The 18,781-nt window shown below is 43.9% G+C and overlaps 1 protein-coding gene across 5 annotated transcripts in view; it reads right to left on the bottom strand.

Annotated features, from left to right (window-relative positions):
* BOD1L1 (biorientation of chromosomes in cell division 1 like 1) overlaps nucleotides 1-13,774 on the bottom strand; it is a 184,589-nt gene extending 170,815 nt beyond the window's left edge. For 2 of the 5 annotated variants that reach the window (XR_005556724.1, XM_039343498.1), the window contains exon 1: nucleotides 13,454-13,774. Coding sequence is in view for 4 of the 5 variants with exons in the window: in XM_039343498.1 (XP_039199432.1) it covers nucleotides 13,454-13,708 (255 nt within the window). In the remaining variant the exon portion in view is untranslated. The remainder of the gene's footprint in view (nucleotides 1-13,453) is intronic. The other 3 variants (XM_039343495.1, XM_039343497.1, XM_039343496.1) reach the window with 2 other exon arrangements.
* Nucleotides 13,775-18,781: the final 5,007 nt, after the last annotated feature.

Genomic DNA, 18,781 nt, shown 5'->3' with positions numbered 1-18,781 from the left:
TAATGTCAAAGTAAGTTATACAGTATTTGGGTAACCAAAAACTTCCCTTATTCAAACTTCTTAGCATTTTCCGGTTTCCCTTCTCATATCAAAATTTAATATTCTAATTACAAATCTTATCTTTCTAGTTATGATAATACTTCTGTTTCTAGCAATTGTCTATTCAACACCATATTCAAACATTTAGTTAATAATATCTCATCTAATGGATCAAAACCTCTTTCTTCAGTCTTACTCTAGCTTTCTGTCAACTAACTTAACAAGTCAATGCATTTGAATCATCAAGTAATTTTTCCTATGTTTTTGTGTATATTATTTGGACTAAGAAAGACCATTTGATTAAAGTATTTTTGGAAGAATGAACCCATTGATATTCATTAAACAGCTTCCCTCCTTCTCCAATTCCCCACAATTCTCCTAACAGCTCTATCTTCCATTCAATCAGTTCTTTCTTTTCCTAAAATGTGTTCTGAATTCTTGATTGGTAAGATGTCTTTTCCATTTCTGATTCATCGCTTCATCTTCTAGTTCTTCAGTTGTCTGAATCTATCAGTTAGTTCCTTCCTTTAGGTCCTTCAATCTTTGTATCTGCTTCCTCTAGTTTTCCTTCTATTTTCTGGGTTGCTAGTTCCTTCTTTGTAGTCATGTTCTGGGTTTGTAAATTTAGATTAGAAAATTGTTCTTTTATCTCCTTTGTGTTATTTCTAGTCTTATCACAAGGTAAAGCAATAGTCTCTTGTATTGATTTCAACCTGGAGAGAATTTCTTTCTGATCTTCATCCATATTTTCTTGGTGGTATATCAAACTGAAGACTTTGGGGACAGGTGTTAGAGATGGATTTTACCATTTAAAGCTGAGTATGGGACATCCATTTCATTTTCTGTAGGTGGTCTTTATAATAAAAAATGTTCATCAATCAAAGATTTGTAATCCAAAATATTTCATCATCTCAAGCAATGACGTGTGTTTCTCCTGCAGGGAAATAGTTCTACAACACAGCTCTGAAAGTCAGTTAATATTTATATTTGTAGTTCAGGCAGGCCAGTTTCAAAATAGTTCATCATCTCTGCCACATCGATAAGCAGCCCAAAAGTTGGGGTTTTTTCCCCCTTTTTCCAGCTGCAGTCTTCAAAAGTGAAAGTTTCCAAGGAAACTTTCACTTTTGAAGACTGTCTTAAGAAACTAGTCTTATCTAAATCTAGGCTTCAAGCCAAGTTTCCTTTAGGCATAACAAATTGTAGTGCCATAATTTCCCCACTATATGTCAATAGTGCCATTTTCCAGCTTTTTAGATCCAAAATTATATTACAAGCTTTTAAAATCTTTTTTTAAAAAGTCTCAAAAGCACTTTTAGTCCCCAAATTTCAAAGCCAAATATGTGTATTAATTCCAAATTAATCTTGTAATTTTCTCTGTTCCCCCCAAATAATTAGTTCACCGTTTTTCTTTTCCTGAGGGAATGGGGTGGAAATTCCCCTTCCCTCTCTTATCAGGAAGGGTGCTTTGGGCAATTTTTCCCAGGAAGAAATCTTAGATTCATAAAGAGAGGATAGGGTCTCACCCAGTTTCATCCACACCGTTGAAAGGTTGCTTGTTAGTGATTATTGTCTTCCATTGTCAGCAGCTTCTGATTGGTTACACAAATGTAGCCAGTCTTTCCCCTGCCAGTTTGGAGGGCTTCCTTGGATCAAATGGAAGGGCTGCTGCCCTCCTGCAATCAACAAGGGTCCCCTCCTTATTTGTCGCCTCTATGGGGCGACTTTTGACCCTTTCCAGGGTCCCCAGTGGGGTGAAATTAAACACGAAAGACATCAAACCGGAAGTCAGTAAGTGTTTTTCTTCTCCCCTTGTAAACTCTGTAAATAACCTCTGTTCCTTACTGGATTGGGAGGAGAATGGCTGCCTTTCTGTGGAAAATGAGGCTTGAATAGGAGATAGAGGGGAGAACAAGGATAATATTAAGAGCAATTTTAAAGGAGACTTGGATTTGGTTGCCAAGAATTACCTTTTAACAGCACAGTTATTAATATATTTGATCAGCTCTTGGAAGCAAATAAAAAGACTGATGAATTAAAGTCTCTAATGGGAAACTGTATCTCTAAACTAGATAAGGAAGTAAATAGCAAAGCCCATGCTCCAAAACCTACTTTTAATTCACGGACAGCTCATGTGGTTCGGGGGTTTCAAGATGGAGAAGACACAGAGAGGTTAGTTCTACAGAGACATAAGATTCTATTCCAAGTTGCTGATATTCCTTGAACAGGGGCAGGTGGCATAACAGACGAGCAATACTGAACTCTCTTTCTCAACTCTTACATTATAGAGCATATGCTAATGAACTAACAGAGATTTCTTGACTCCCCAGCAGGCATAGTTGTAGAAGAATATTGCTAACTTTTGAGTAGACTGTTCTTTCATCGATGGTATTCAGGCTTGAAACTTCTCTACGGAAATAGTATATTTGGCCAATATGGGTGTTTCATACCACTCAAACCCAGCCTCTGCTAAAATCTGGGCAGAGAGCCAAGACATCAAGGGAGGCTGACTCCAACCTTGAAAATTCTAAAACAGTGGTTCTCAACCTTTTTAATGACGCGACCCCTAACTGGTCGTAAGTCGAGGACTACTCAACCAGTCGTAAGTTGAGGACTACTCAACTGGTGCAGCACCGTTTGCAGAATGGGACTTTTGGCGGGCTCAGCAGGGCAGAGACAGCCTGGACAATTCCTACTGGCTTTTGAAAACCAATAGAATTAGACTCTATTCAAGAATAAAAGGGAGTAGCACAGCTAAGGAAAAGGGGGAAAAAATGGCGGACTGCATTGTTTGGCGACCCCCGTGAAATGGTCGTTCGACCCCAAATGGGGTCCCGACCCACAGGTTGAGAACCACTGTTCTAAAACATTAACAGTCAAGCAAAGAATCCCTCTATTAACTAGGATAGAACAAGATAAGGATAATAAAAAAGAGAATCCAGACATACTTAATTAATGGAAAGTTACAGTTTATGAATGATGAAGAATTAGTCCATCAGTTTGCCACCCTTTGCCCACGAGATCAACAGCTGATTATAAAAAAAATCAGAATAATTAGTTCAATGCTGAACTCTGTTCCCCTCTAGCTGCTCTTCTGTGAAATTGCTGTCAAGCTCGGTTTCTGAGAGTACTAAATCCCCAAAAAATAAAAAGAGAAGGCATGTTAGTCAAAAACAAAAATAAAGGAAAAGGATACTCAGTAGGCTATTACAGTACAAGTTCAAATTAACTACCCAGTACGATAAAATGAGAAAGATGGTCGGAGTCCTCAATCATTAGTAGAAATGCCAGTCTTAGATCTAAATCAGGGGAATACTGGCAATCAAGATAAAGAAGAGCAACAGTTACAACTTATGAGGAGGAATGTTGAATCTTACAATAATTGTGTTTATACAAAAAGCATAGTCAGTATTGATCCAGCTCCAGAAACAAGTTGACATTCTGTACTCTTATTTCCTAGTCAACCAACCCAGTCAGAATATCTTGCTTTTGGGAGTCCTATACAAATTGTGAGTTGGAACATAGCTGGCTGGGAAGTAGTAGCTGACAGAGGACTAGTGAGTTTCTTATCTAAATTTGATGTAATAGCCATACAGGAAACCTGCTAACTGAAGAGGATGAATCAGTACAACTTCTGGACTTTCAAGGTTGGGCTTCCCCCGCCCAAAAAATAAAGAATAAAGGACAACCTTCGGGTGGACTATGTATTTTTATTAAGCAAGAATTGCAATGGAAGGGGGAGAAACTATACAATGAAGATAAGTTTTCACATTTTTTTTATGCCAGAAGTCATAATTCAGTAATATTCTGGCACTCCGTAGCAGGAGTCCTAAAGCAGGGCTTTTCAACCTTTTCACCCATTGTACCACTTTTAGGATAAGGTAATATCCGAGTACCACCAGTCGCCCAGCAAAGTGTCAAAAACTTTTCCAAAAAAGGAAAAAAATGATAAAGTACAGGTAGTCCTTGACTTACAACAATTCACTTAGTGACTGTTCGACGTTACAATGACACTGAAAAAAGTGATTTATAACCATTTTTCACACTTATGACTGTTGCAGCATCCCCAGGGTCATGTGATCACCTTTTGCAACTTTTTGACAAATGAAGTCAATGGCCAGGGGGGCGTAGCCAGCTCATCACTCAGGTTGCAGGGTGCCTGTGGGGGGTAGGGGCGGGGATGGGGGGATCCGTGGATCTCTGGTGGAGGGGGTGGGACAGGCATGGGAGCCTTCCTTCCCTCCCTTTCTCCCTCCCATTGTCCCTTCCTTCCTTCTTTCCTTTCTTCCCTCCCTTTGTCTCTTCCTCCTTCCCTCCCTCCCTTCCATTGTTCCTTCCCTCTTTGTCCCTTACCTCCCTCCTCATTGTCCTTCCCTCCCTCCCTCCTCCCTTCCCTTTGTCCCTTCCTTCCTTCCCTCTCTCATTGTCCCTTACTTCCCTCCCTCTTTGTCTCTTCCTTCCTCCCCCCCCCTGCCCAGGAAGGGACAAGCAGAGGGGGGCAGGCTGCCAGTGTGGCTGGTGGCTGTGCTGCCGTTGGCCATGGTGACATGCCAAACCTGCCTGTGCACGCGCAGAGGCACAGGCAGAGACAAAGGCGAGCTCTGTCCAGCTCACTTGCTCGTGCTTTGCCGGAAAACATGCCGCTTGCTAATTTAGCAGAAGCGCCAGGTTCAGTGACGGTCTACAGCTGATTCGCGCTTCTGCTAAATTAGCAAGCAGCATGTTTTCCACCAAAGCGTGAGCAAGTGAACTGGGCAGGAGCCCAGGAGAGCAGCTACAGATGATCTGTGCTTCTGGGCTGCTCTGCAGAAGCGCGGATCAGCTGTAGCTGCGCGCCCCGATCCTGGGCTCCTGCCCAGCTCACTTGCTCGCGCTTCGCCGGAAAACATGCCGCTTGCTAATTTAGCAGAAGCGCCAGGATCAGCACCGGGCTACAGCTGATTCATGCTTCTGGGTGGCTCAGCAGAAGTGTGGCTCAGCTGTAGCTGCACATGCCGATCCTGGGCTCTTGCCCAGCTCACTTACTTGCACGAGCGAGAGGGTAGGGGCGCGAATCGACATGTGCTCAGAAACGCTGATCTCGTGCTCCTGCTTATCTCGCTTGCAGAAACAAAATTCAGAAGACAAGGAAAGGCATCAAAAGCTGTTGATAGATAGAAAGCAAGCAAGCTGGGCACACGTCGATTCGCGCCCCTTCATTCTTCTGAATTAAGAATTTTAGGGGGTGTTGAAAACGAGACAGACTTAGGCTGTATTAAGACTATAAATGGCAGCATAAGGAGAGTGGAAGGGAGGTGAATTCAGGGTGGAGTAGAAAACATGGGGGGAAGGCATTAGGAAATAAGCACCAAGGTACATGGTGCTTGGCAAGGGATTCTCGAGTGTTCCATAATTGTTTTTCCTCTCTCCTCTGCGCGAGAAAAACTTTTGCGGCGTAAATCTGAAACCAGGTGTTTCTGTGAGGTGGCGCAGGAGGTCTTTGGGAGAGGCGAGGACAAGCTTGGCGTTTCCTCTCTCCCAATCCCCTTCCTCTTCTTCACCCCCTTCCCCGGCCTGTGTGATGACCCAGGGCCCCAAACGGAGGCAAAGCAATTAGCTGGTCAGAACAATTATCTTTGTAAGCACTGCCAACGTTCACCCAACAGCCCCCACATATGCTGGCACAAGTTCAATAAAACAGTCAACGAAGTTTAACAGTTCTTTAAAGTAAAACAGATAACAAAGTATGATCTTTTCAATGCCCAGCTTGCCTATAACCTGCAAACTGCAAAACTGAGGACAGCAAGGAGAACTCAGCAGGAAACAAACTTGATCCAAAATACAAAGAGTCCAGGTACAAGAGCTCACATCACAAGAGTTCACGTTTGTTCGAGGCAAATGCCCCACCCCATAGCGTCTCCTTAAATCCTATTCCCCAGGTGTGCCTTGTGGAGGGCAGCGTGACGCTCTCCTCCCGAGCAAGTGAGCCTGCCTCCGTTGTTCCCTCCTCCTCTCTGCTCTCCTTGTTCTGGGATCTGGTGGGGAGGGGCCTTGCTCCTCACCTGAGCGTTGCCTTCCCTGTTCCAAACTTGAAGGGCCCTGTCCTGCTTCAGCCTGCTCCTCCCTACAGTCCTCCGAAGCCACAGACACCCCCTCTTGGGCCTCAACAGGGAACTCCATGTCGTCCTCAGAGTCAGGCTCGGACGGAGGCATGACAGCCTGCCTGTGATCTTAGCTCGCGGCTCCGTGGCTTTTCTTTGCCTAGCCTAGCCAAGCTTTCTTCCACCCGCCCCGTTCCCGGGAGCAGGAGCACCGAGGAGGTACGGCAGAAAAATATGAAGGCGAGAAGTAAAAAACAAAACAAACACGAAGTTCCAGCCAATAGAGGCTTGGCAGCCTAGCTGCCGAGAAACAGGAGAGTGCAAAGCCGAGGAGAAGAAGGTAGCAGTTTCCTCCCAAAGGGGGCTCCTTTTCTCCACCCCTTCCCCTGGGTTTGTGTGGGAGTTTCTCATCTCTGACATTGACAGGTGCTCCTTCGAGCCTGCCGCGAACTTTCTCGCCCCCTTCTCTCCCCACTTTCGTGAGGTTTGTGGCACCCTTGGGAAGCTGATCATGCTTTGAACCTTAGGAGAGGAGAAGGAATCCCTTTCTCCTTCCCTCCCTCTCTCCCTGTCAAGCCCCCGTAGGCTCGACATGAATGGGCGGGGGAGGGGTCGAGGACAATGTGCGGAGCGGCAAAGGAGATCAGCGGCCTGTGCCGTTCTACCTGGCAGTGTGGATGTCAGCCCCATGGGCATCCCAACAGCTGAGCGGCTCCAACTTCTGGTTGCAGAATAGCTGATGGGCGCGAGGCCGCGTGGGCGTCCCCACGAACAGCTGAGCAGCTCCTACTCTTAGCCACCGAACTGCTGATGGGCGTGAAGCTGCGGCAGGGAGCCAAGGGCCAATGGTGGAGCCTGAAGCTGAAAGGCTGTCTCCCGGCCGCCAAACAGCTGATGAATGTGAGGCCTGGACCACAGCCGAACGGCACAGGGACGCTCACGGGACTGGAAAGCTGCAGCACTGCAGCTCCCATTGTCCCTTCCTTCCTTCCATTGTCCTGCACTACACCGCCCAGACCCCAGCCTGGTTTTGGCAGGCAGCAACACATCACAGCCCTGCCTCACATCATGGCTGTGCCTGTGTGCACGCAAAGGCAGAGGAGAGCACACAGGCAGGGCGGGGATGTTGCCAGTTCACCTCCTGTTTTCAGGCACATACGTTACAAACTGGCTACTTCTCCCAGTCATTTTTCCCCTACTGGGGCCCAGCGTTCAAGCCAGGTTCCCCGATTCTCTCCATGTACATCTTTCTTTCCACAGCTCTCCCCAGCACTGTCGAGAGATGCCCATTTCTGGCCACATTGCTACCATTCTTAAGTTACATTTGCACCCGCCCGAAGGAAGAGAGCGACGCTTTTTTCCCTCCTCCAAAGGGAGACAAACCCGCATCGCCACAAGTCACCCTTCCTTCGGGTGAAGTAATCTCCGGTCCCCACCTTTGAGACTGTTTCAGCCTGAAGCAGAGAGTCAGAGAGCTGCGTCACTCTCGCCGTTTGAACCCTCTACTTTTACGCTCCAGGAGCAGCTTGCCTTTCAAACCTCCGATAACTAATGGAAGGGGAAGCCTGCTGCAAAGGCGCATCTCCCGAAAAGATGGGGGGGGGGAAGAAAGGCGATCAGTCAGCCAAGAGCCTGGGTGTTTCAGACTTTAAGCCTGCGATACAGGCAACGGAAGGGGAAACTGGCGGGCAGGCAAGCAGGCCAGCCGTCACGGAAATAGGGAAGGGTTAAATGCTGTGAAACTGGGGGGAAGGGAGTCAGGCAGGTGCATTTCTCCCTCCACACCTGCGTTCTGTTGGCTTTGCTTGGCGCGTATCAGCAAAACAAACGTGGGCCTCGATTCCCACCTGCTGTCGCGGGATGAGTTCTCCAGGAGGCAACGTGAGGGCCCTGAGGAGTATCGCAAACTCGCGGGGGGAAAAGGAAAAGAAGATGGAAGAGTGTGAGGCTGCAACAGAGAGAGAGAGAATGGGGAAAAGGAGGGGCGGTTGTGATGTTGGTGCTCAGGGCCGCAACACGAGCGGTCTCAAACCCCTTCCTGCAGAGTGGACGGCTCTGTCTCCTATCAGGCTAGCGCTTGTTGTGAAGTAAGAAGAGGGAGGGGAAGGGAGATATGGATCCTGCTGACCTGCGTGCACAAGAAGTCAATCCGGTTGCTGCACAATGAGTACCTGCCTGTGCTCTTCACGTGCCCTCCTGCAGGGCACATTCAGTAGGGTTCGTGCAGGCTGCCACCAAGCAGCATGTTTTCCACAAACAAGTGAGCTGGGAAGGAGCGGAGCGGGGGGGGAGGAAGGCGACATCGCGGGGAGGAGGAAGGCGACGCCGCGTACCACCAGCCATGTGGTCGCATACCACCAGTGGTACGCATACCACCAGTTGAAAAGCCATGTCCTAAAGGAACGAAGATTTGCATTTGATATACCAATCTCTGCTGAGGACTGGGAGAACTACTATCAATGTTTGTTTGCTTCAACAGAACCTGTAGAGAAACTGTCTTTAAGCAGTGATTTAGCATTTCTTGAAACTCCTCCCCCTTGGTCACCAGTCTCAGTGAAAGAGATACAATCCATCATTAAACATCTAAAGAGTAATAAAGCCCCAGGTGAGATTTTTTTACCAGCAGAATTATTTAACAAATAATTACTGGGGTCTATTACTGGCAGATCTTTTTACACATATAAAGAACACCTGCCATATTCCAGCTGGCTAGAAGATGGCAATTGTTGTCCCCATATACAAAAAAGGGAACAAAAAGGACCCTAGGAACTCCAGGACCATACGTTTGATTGACATTGTAGCAAAAATATATGCTAGGTGTCTTTTGAATAGAATTGAAAGCTGGGTAGAGGAAAATCATATCCTCGTAAAAGAACAAGCAGATTTTAGACAAAGCCGATCTACCATCTAATGGCCAAATTTACCTATAAGAGGAGATCCCGATTTGCCGCTTTTATAGATCTCATAGCTCCATTTGATATGGTAAACAGAGAAGTACTATGGAGCAAACTGATAGCTCTTAAAGTAGAACCTAGACTGCTGGCTTTGATTAAAGCCCTTTACACAAGTACCTGCTTGAAAATGTGATTTGGGGTTAATGGAGCTCTAATTAACAGGATCCACACAAATAAAGGGGTAAGACAAGGGTGTATTTTAGCTCAATTATTATTTAATTTATACATCAATGACTTGCTAGGATTAATGAAGGATCCCATGGTATATATGCCAATGGTCCTAAATATTGTAACATCTTGCTCTACGCTGATGATATGATTTTATTATCGTATTCAGAAGTAGGATTGCATAGGTCAGTGATGGCGAAGCTTTTAGAGACTGATTGCCCAAACTGCAACCCAAAACCCACTTATGTATGGTCGTGTGCCGGGTGGCCATGGCCTATTGGGTGGCCATGGCTGTTGTGGTAACGGCAGACTGGGTGGGACTAAAAAGTTCAATCAATCAATTCCAACTTTGCGAGATCTCTTTTTTTTCCCACGAGAAGTTGAAATTGATTGATTGAACCTTTTTTTGTACACGGCAGAGGCCTAAAGCGAAAAGGTGTTATAAAACCCAGCTGAAGGCCTAGGATTGGGGCAATGGGGCATGTGCCCACAGAGAGGGCTCTACGTGCCACCAGTGGCACGTGTGCCATAGGTTCACCACCATGGGCATAGGCTATTAAAAGTCATGATAACTCTTACTGCCAGGTAACTAATTATTAGTAAATCCAAATCAAAAATTATGGTGTTTGGAAAACATTATCAGAGATACAGATGGCAATTAGGGGTGAACCAATTGAACAGGTTAACACCTTTTTATATTGAGGAATAACTTTTTCCAAGATTGGATCTTGGGTTTGCCATCATCAACAAAGTACACTTAGAGCAAAAGCTTGTTTGAATTTACTGCTTAAATTAAAAAATAATAATTACCCAGGGCCCCTAGCCCCATTAATTAAAATATATAAAGCTAACATTACTCCAATGCTCCTGTATGGAGCAGATGTCTGGGGTCTAAACTCTACTGTAGTATTAGAACAAACAAGTCCCAGCAACTGTATTTTGGGTGTAGATCTAAGGACATCTGCTGCAGCAGTTAGAGCTGAATTAGGAATTCCACAATTCCACACAGTTTAAAATCAGAGCATATAACTAATAATGCAAAATCAGCAAAATGGAGACTGATAGACTCCTCATGTTATGTTTATTAGAGGAGATAAAAACTACAAACTTCTTGGATTACTAAACTGACAAATTTTTAAGAAGCTGTGACCTTCCTGTCTTTTGTGCAACAGGAGAACAAGTTAAAAAAATAGTTGCTCAAAGAATCATGGACATAGAAGCACAAAGTGATATAGCTACTCTTAATAAGGCTGAAATGGTTGAGTAAATATAAACATACTTTTCAAATAGACAGCTATTTAAAGTTACAATTGCCAAAACATCTTAGGGAGATTTGAACAAGAGGTTCCATTCTATACCATATAATGAATGTATCTGCATTTGCAGAGCAGCAGAAGTAGAAGACTTGACTCACATACTATTTGATTGTTGTTTGTATAAGAGGATGAGAGACAGGTACCTTGGTTCATATATTAAACAAATGATCCACTGGGAACCCCATATCAAAACAACATAACTTATGTGCCGCCAGAATCTGAAAACATTTAATATGATTCAGTACTTGAGTAAAATGATTTGGCTGAGATTGACATATATGGGATTGATGGGGTAGATTGTAGATGTGATACTGAAACATACTTTTATCTTATTTTACTTATCTATGTATCAAATTATTGTATTCCAATATCATTTTAAACTGTTTTTATATAGGAATTTATTAACAATTTAACTTTGGAACTTTGTATTTTGAAATGGCCTATGGCACAGGTTGGCAACCTGCGGCTCTGGAGCCAGATGCGGCTCTTTGAGCCTTCCCCTGCGGCTCCCAGCCTCCTCTGCCATTTGCAGAGAGATAGAGATAGAGCTTCTCTCACCCTGTTCCGACGAACTGAAAAGCTTATTGGACGGGGCTCTTCCCTTTGCTGGGTCTCTATAGAAAGCAGGAAGCAGGAAGGGCAGGAGAGAGCTAGCTAACCCAGCTATGTTGACTCAGGAATTCTGGGAGTTGAAGTCCATGAATCATAAAAGAGCTGAGGTTGCCTACCCCTGAGCTAGCCCAATAATAATGTCAGCTTGTTGGAGAACAGTTTGAAGACAGCTTGCCAGGTGAGCAGAAGATCAGAGAGAGGAAGAGAGAGGGGGGGAGACAGAAAGAAAGAGAGGGAGAGAAAGAGAGAGAGGAAAGAAAGAGAAAGAAAAAGGAAGAGAGGGGGAGAGGAAAGGGAGAGGAAAGAGAGAGAGGGAGAGGAAAAAGAGATAGAGGGAGAGGAAAGAGAGAGAAAGGAAAGAGAGAGAGAAAGAGAGAGGGGGGAGAGGAGAGAGAGAGGGGGAGAGACAAGAGAGAGACAGAGAGACTCTTTTGACATCTAAAATGAAAATAACACTGCATATATCCTTTTTTACCTTTATGAGATATATTTATATCTATCTATCTATCTATCTATCTATCTATCTATCTATCTATCTATCTATCTATCTATCTATCTATCTATAGCTATAATAAAGGTAAAAAGGATATATGCAGTGTTATCTTCATTTTAGATATCAAAAGAGGTTTGCGACTCCCAGTGTTTTGTTTTCGGTGGGAAACGGGTCCAAGTGGCTCTTTTGAGTGTTTTGGGTTGCCTACCCCTGGCCTATGGGCTAATTGATGAACTAAACAAAGGGGGGGGGGAAACAAGAAACTCCAGTTGCCTTTTGAAAAGCACCTTTGGGATAATAATTCCAATAATAAATTCTGTCCAATAGGTAATGATCTTAAATCATATGTAAGATATTTTTATCCAATTATTGTATGAAGTGATTCACAAGTTAGTTTATAATTTGACATAAAAATGTTTAACAAAAACTTAATTTTACTCTTAAATTAAGAGTAACATTAATTGTTCTATTTTTGCCAAGGTCTGTATGTTTATAATTCACCAACAGTTAATTCATCACCTATGCAACACTAGTTCTGTTGAAATCTACTATTTTCAATCTCAGTAACTAACCTTGAACTTCCAAGACCAGGACTATATATACATTTCCAAATGGGTGCTAGAATCAGAATTCTATGGGTAGCACATGGGTAGTACACTTGACAATATATAATTATCCAAAATAGTGCTCATGATATATTGGAAGACACTATTATAATTATATGTACTCTGAATGTGTAAAAATACATGCATTTTTCACTAATTCTAAAAGTTAGTCTCAAAATAGGGCAGTATTATATTGAAACTAGAATCAGGGCAGTAGACAAGTTGTTCAAATATATCTAGGAAAGAGTATGAGAAAACTTGATAAAATGATTTTTAACTTAGTCTCTTTTGCATTTTCTTCCTATTAATAAAGGCCAGAAATCATCTACTCTGCATCCAAACCCAATTCTGAGGACCCAAATGTCCAGCTCTTGAAAAGACAGTTGAATCTGTGTCTGACAGCAATAGTGAAACAGAAATAGTAATAGTAGTAAAGTTGGAAGGGACCTTGGAGGTCATCTAGTCCAACCCCCTGCTCCGGCAGGAAACCCTACACCATTTCGGACAAATGGCTGTCCAGTCTCTTCTTAAAAACTTCCAGTGTTGGAGCATTTACTGCTTCTAGTTTAGCCGATTAAAACACAATTAATGACACTTCTAAAAGTAACTATTACTAAGTCAGGGAGATAGGACTTCCCTGTTCAAAGATGTTTTATCAGAAAAAGACTCTCCCTTTGAACCCCATGAATGAACTTTCAGAGGCATCCGATTGCTATTGATAGAGAAAACTCGGACTATATGAATCCCAGTCAGATTAAACATGGTTTTTCTCTCTTCTTTTTCTAAGAAAACCCATCTGCAATCAGTATATCCTGGCTTGCAAAACGCTTCAGGGAAAATTTGGCAGCGGAGGCCATCTGCTCACTGAGCAGCCAACTAAATAAGCCCAGAATTAGGCATGCAAGGCCGGAAGGAACACCGCTAAGATCAGAGCTGCTCCAATAGGACCTAACAGGGCTACCTTGTGGGGACTGGGAAGGGTGATCGCCGCTAAATCGATGCGTGCGGAACTCGACTAATTAAGGCAGCTGCTCTTCAGGCCCAGCTGCAAGAAAAAGCGTTCCCAAGAGAATCGTAATCTCCGGGAAGGACTCAGACCCTCTGGAGGACAAGATGGAGGGTAGCAATATGGGGCCGCGGTGTCGGGGGACGGACGGGCCCCTAGACGGCCAGACCCGCAGCTTCCCACCTTGGTGTCCACGTCGGCCAGGCAATCGCGGCGGAATTGGTCGAAAAGGCCTTGGCTCTTGAGGCGATTCAGGATGAGCGACACCAGCTCTGGCTCGGCGGCGCCTGCGGAGCTCCCCGGCGGCGGCGGGGGGGGTGGCTGTGGTGGGGGAGGCGGGGGAGGCGGTGGTGGTGGGGGAGGTGGCTGTTCGGGAAGGGAAGTGGCGACGGTGGGGACCGCGGCAGCAGCAGCGAGAGTGCCACTACTGCCGGACATGATGGCGGCAGCGTCACCGTCCTCAGCTGGTTCCCGAGCCGCGACCACGGTGAGGCTCCACCCTCTCTCGCACAACCCTCTACCCCGGAAGCAGAAAGGCTAAAGGCCGGAAAAAACTATGACGACACAGCGGAGAATGTGAAAATCCTCGAACTTCGCCACTTGTAGCGACACGTTGGCTTTCGACTTTTCCGGCAAGGGAGGAGCTTCGCATTTCACTCTTGACTTCCACAACAGGCCTGAGAGAGAGAGAGAGAGATACCCGAGACAGAGACGTGAATGGAGCTCTGTGGTCGAGTGACACTTCTTGTTGATTCCCCTTGTCATAAACGTGTCAGGGTCTTCTTTCCTTTTCTCCCCACAACAATAACTCCGCGAGGGAGGCTGGGCTGGAAGTGATTTTATATGACTTAACTGTTATGTGCTCCTGGCTACTTTCCTTCAACCATTATGTGCTTCTGGCTACTTTCCTTCGTGACCAGAGGCAAGCTCGCATGACCAATAACCAGCCAAGACACAGTGAAAGCCTTTTGTTTTGTTTATTGCAATAAGCGGAAGAGAAGCTTTCTAAGCTTGGTTTTCTCTTGAAAGGTTTAACCCAAAATATCTCCTTTTATTCATCCCTATCACTGGCCGCTACAGCCCTCCTCTTCATTGGCTGAGGTACTATGAGGTTACACGCTTTCTGTCCGTTTATACATATTTCCTGATAACATTAAATCATATTCACGTATACAATAAGAATAAGAAAAATTAGACATTTAAAGGGTTATTTTAAACTCAGTATATATTTATGTCCCCATTTTAAACAGTAAGTTCTTTTCCTGCTTTTCAATTCAGTGTGCCTCTCTTCTTATCTTATTTGGCTTAGTTTCCTATTTTCCTGTTCAACCTGTCTTTCCTGGCTAGCCATTTCCTTTTAAAAACTATATTTTTATGGCTTCTCTTCTTCCTTTCTCAGACCCAGCTATTTTTGCCTATATGGTTTATCTTACTTCCTTTATGTTATCTCTTCCTGACTCTAACCATTTGTATTTTATTCTTCTATTCAATTAGTTTCCATTGTATGGCACGTTTAACTGACTCTGAAGATTTATCATATTGATGCATATTTATCAACCTATACAGCCCCATCCCTGCTCGTCTCCACAGGCGCTGCTATGCTTGGCAAATCTCAGCTCGTCTTGTAGGTTTCCAGCAGCTCCTCTCCATGTGCCTGGCCCTAGTTCAGGAATCACCCTTAGTCTTACGGGTTTTGTTTTCCTTTTTGTGCAGTTCCACCAGTTCATTCACGCCATTTTTGTTTTCCTTCTCTAGCAGATTTATGTCTTCTCTCTTGGATCATGTGTGCAGTTTTAGAAAAACAGATTCACTAGATTTTTAAAATCGTCTTAAATCTCTTGATTTTCATTGTTATCCCCAGGTACTTTGACCACCAGGAGCCACTACATAGCCAGTATCATCCTTAGTGGGCCTGTCACGTGTGGGTAACTGGATGTTACTCTATGGCAGTGTTTCTCAACCTTGGCCTTTCTAAGATGTGTGAACTTCAATTCCTTTGCTGGCTAGGGAATTCTAAATTAATAACCACACATCTTACAATGGCCAAGTTGGGGAAATATTGCTCTGTGGGGTTCAAATCTTCCCTGAGTAATACACATAAGGATCTACCCAGTTAGATGACCATATACAGTAAGGAGCTTTTCATCTTCCTGCATTCATTATGTCTCAAGAATCCAATAAGGATGAAAGCAATAATTTGATACCTTCTGGTGGTCAGTGTAACTGAAAACACCACATGGACATACACTAAATAAAAATAGAAATTCATCTGTTCCAAGAGAGAAGAGGGAAATCATGCAAAATCCTGCACATGGGGGCAGGACATAATTGATAAATATGTATCAATATGATGAATCTTCAGAGACAGTCAAACCTACAATACAATGGAAACTAATTGAATAGGAAAACAAGTTTGCCATAGAAACTACAATGTATGAGAAACAGAAAAGGATAGCATAAAAGGATGATGTAAGATAAATGCATAGGCAAAAATTAGCTGGGTCTTAGAGTGGGAAAAGGAAGAATACACGCTATAAAAACAGCTGTAAGAGGAAATGGCTAGCCAGGGAAATTTAACTGAATTGAAAAACAGAAAAACAAGCTGAATAAGATAAGAGGAAAGGCATATTGAATTGAAAAACAGGAAAGAAACCAGTGCTCTTTTTGTTAAAAAAAAAAAAAAAGATGCCGGAACACACACGTCATACAACCCGCCTTTCCTACCATACAAGGTTCCATCCAAAAAAGGTGCCGGAACTCCGTTCTGGGTGTTCTGTGACAAAAAAAGCCCTGAAAGAACCTATTGTTCTAAAAAAAAAGGGTCATATCCACATAACTCAAAATACCTATTTAAATATGTCTAATTTTTTATATTGTACATGTGAATATAATTTAGTATGTTTAAGGAAGGTAGCAGGAAATATGTAAGAAGCGGTCAGAAAGAGTGTAACCTCATAATATCTCAGCCAATGGGGAAAGAGGAGCTGGGGCAGGGCTGTATAAAGAAGGGAATATTTTGGGTTAAATCTTTGAAGAGAACCAAGTTTTGAAAGTTTCTCTTCCACTTATTGCAATAAATAAAACAAAAGATGTTTACTGTGTCTTGGCTGGTTATTGCCTCTGGTCACGAAGGAAAGTAGCCAGGAGCACATAACAGCCTTGGGGGCTCCTCTGGGATTTGCATCCATTCCATTATTGTCATCTGGGGATATCTGAAGAGGGGAGTGCACACCTGGGTAAGTTTCTTTCCCCCAGCCCTAACAGTCAGATCACCCCTGCTGGAACAAAGAGGAATTGGAGATCCCAAGACGAAAAGCCAGAACCTAGTGACAACCTAAGGCAGTGGTTCTCAACCTGTGGGTCGGGACCCCATTTGGGGTCGAACGACCATTTCACGGGGGTCGCCAAACAACGCAGTCCACCATTTTTTTCCCCTTTTCCTTAGCTGTGCTACTTCCTTTTATTCTATTGGCTTTTGAAAGCCAATAGAATAGACTGTCTTGAATAGAGTCTAATTCTATTGGCTTTCAAAAGCCAATAGGAATTGTCCAGGCTGTCTCTGCCCTGCTGAGCCCGCCAGAAGTCTCATTCTGCAAACGGTGCTGCACCAGTTGAGTAGTCCTCGACTTACAACCGGTTGAGTAGTCCTTGACTTACGACCGATTGGGGGTCGCGGCATTAAAAAGGTTGAGAACCACTGACCTAAGGGAAAGGCCAGCCAACTCAGGGAAGGACTTCAACTCTGCCTGACAGTTAAGATACCCAAGGGGTATCTACATACTAGAGGGGTATTAATGGGCAATAAGAGTTCAAAGAGGAGAGGGCACAATAGATAAAACATTCAAAACAGAATTTCTTTGAAAATGCCAATAAACCAGGAAGATGGCTTGCATATAGATTGAAAAAAGAAAGAGAAAAAAAATTGATAAATAATCTGCAAGATTCAAAGGGGGAAATACATTGTCATAATGACGCATTGAAAAACATTGCTAAAACTTACAATGAGACACTTTACAAGGCAGAAGTGGTTTCCAAGGAGGCAATACAGGAATATCTAAGAAAAGCAAACCTTCCAAAGATACCAGAGAATATGCAACATATGTTGAACGAGAAAATAACTGTAAGGTTTTCCACTTAGCCTCACAATTGCCCCAGCGTTACTCAGGAATTTAAAAGAGCCAAAGAAAGTCCTGAGCCGAGGTTTCAATAAAAATTACAATTTTATTTTGATCAAAACAGAGAGGGGCTGCCTGATTCCTCTTCGTGGCTGGTAGAGGAATGAAGGCAAGCAAGCCTTTTATACCTTTCCAGAACAAAAAGATCAGATATTGGTACCAGGCATAAGATGGCACAAAAAAAACTATTCTTAGATGATGACTCTTACACAGCAACCCAGGCTCCATCTGTAACTCCTTTCCCCGCCCCCTTATTGTGCTCTTTTCATATAAACAACCACCTATGCCTAAAGCATGAAGCCCTTACTTTTCCAATATATGTGTGTGTATATATATATGTATGTGTATATATATATATATATATATATATATATATATATATATATATATATAGTAAAAAATAAAATGAACACCAGGGTAAAGATAAAACTATAAAAGTTTAATTAAAAAGCGCCAAGCTTTCACCGTCACCTGCCGGCATCCTCAGGGCTAGTGCGCCAGGAAGTGTGAGAGTCTTTTTATAGGTATGTCAGAGCCTGCGCACGATTCCTCGACCTCGTCACCGGGCCGGATTGATTCAATTGCACAAGGCTGGTCTGTTCTTTCCTGTTCCTTTCAGTTACGTGTCTCTCCGCGTCCATCCTACTTTCCTTTAACTCTGGTGTGAATGGATAAGAGTCTCTATTATTTCGATGGTCTCCATACTTTGGTTCCTTCCCCCCGGGTTCAGATAACAATATGCATTTCATGTTCTTTTCACAATCGTCCTTTACCCAGTTGCTCCTTTCGCGGTGGCTTTCTCTTTTGGCTTTAATGCTTTCACTTTCTACGCAACTCTCATCCAGGTGGTCTTGTAAATTATTCCGAGTTGAATGTGATATAGTGATGGTCTGAGGTTGGGAGGTAGGTTGTTCAGTTATGGGGGGGAGCGGTTTTCTAGCTGTCAATGTATGTAGCTGTTTTTCGCACACCATGCTACGGGTAACCGGTCTGGGGGGGTGGTGGTAGCGAGATCACATTCTCCTTGGTTGTCACAATACTTTTCTCCCGTCTTTCCTGCGTTGCTGGTGTCTGCGCATGTCTCACGGAGATCTTCGGGATTCACATCGCGAATCTCCCCCCTCCGTCTTCCCCTCCGTTCCGATCTATTCTTTTCTTTCTCCCCAGTGGCATTCACGGATCCGTTGCTAGTTGCACTTCGCAATTCCCACTGTTTTGCACCCGCCATGCTGCGGGTAACCGGTCCGGGGGGGGTAGTGGTAACAAGACCGCATTCCCCTTGGTTGTTACAGTACTTTTCTCTCATTTTCCTTTTCTTTCCTACGTTGCTGATGTT

The sequence above is a fragment of the Crotalus tigris genome, unplaced genomic scaffold (assembly GCF_016545835.1).
Source record: "Crotalus tigris isolate CLP2741 ecotype Arizona unplaced genomic scaffold, ASM1654583v1 scf7180000017855.1216408, whole genome shotgun sequence".
NCBI classification, from domain to species: Eukaryota; Metazoa; Chordata; class Lepidosauria; order Squamata; family Viperidae; genus Crotalus; species Crotalus tigris.
The sequence above is the reverse complement of the archived record's forward strand: the minus strand, read 5'-3'. Positions and strand labels throughout refer to the sequence as shown.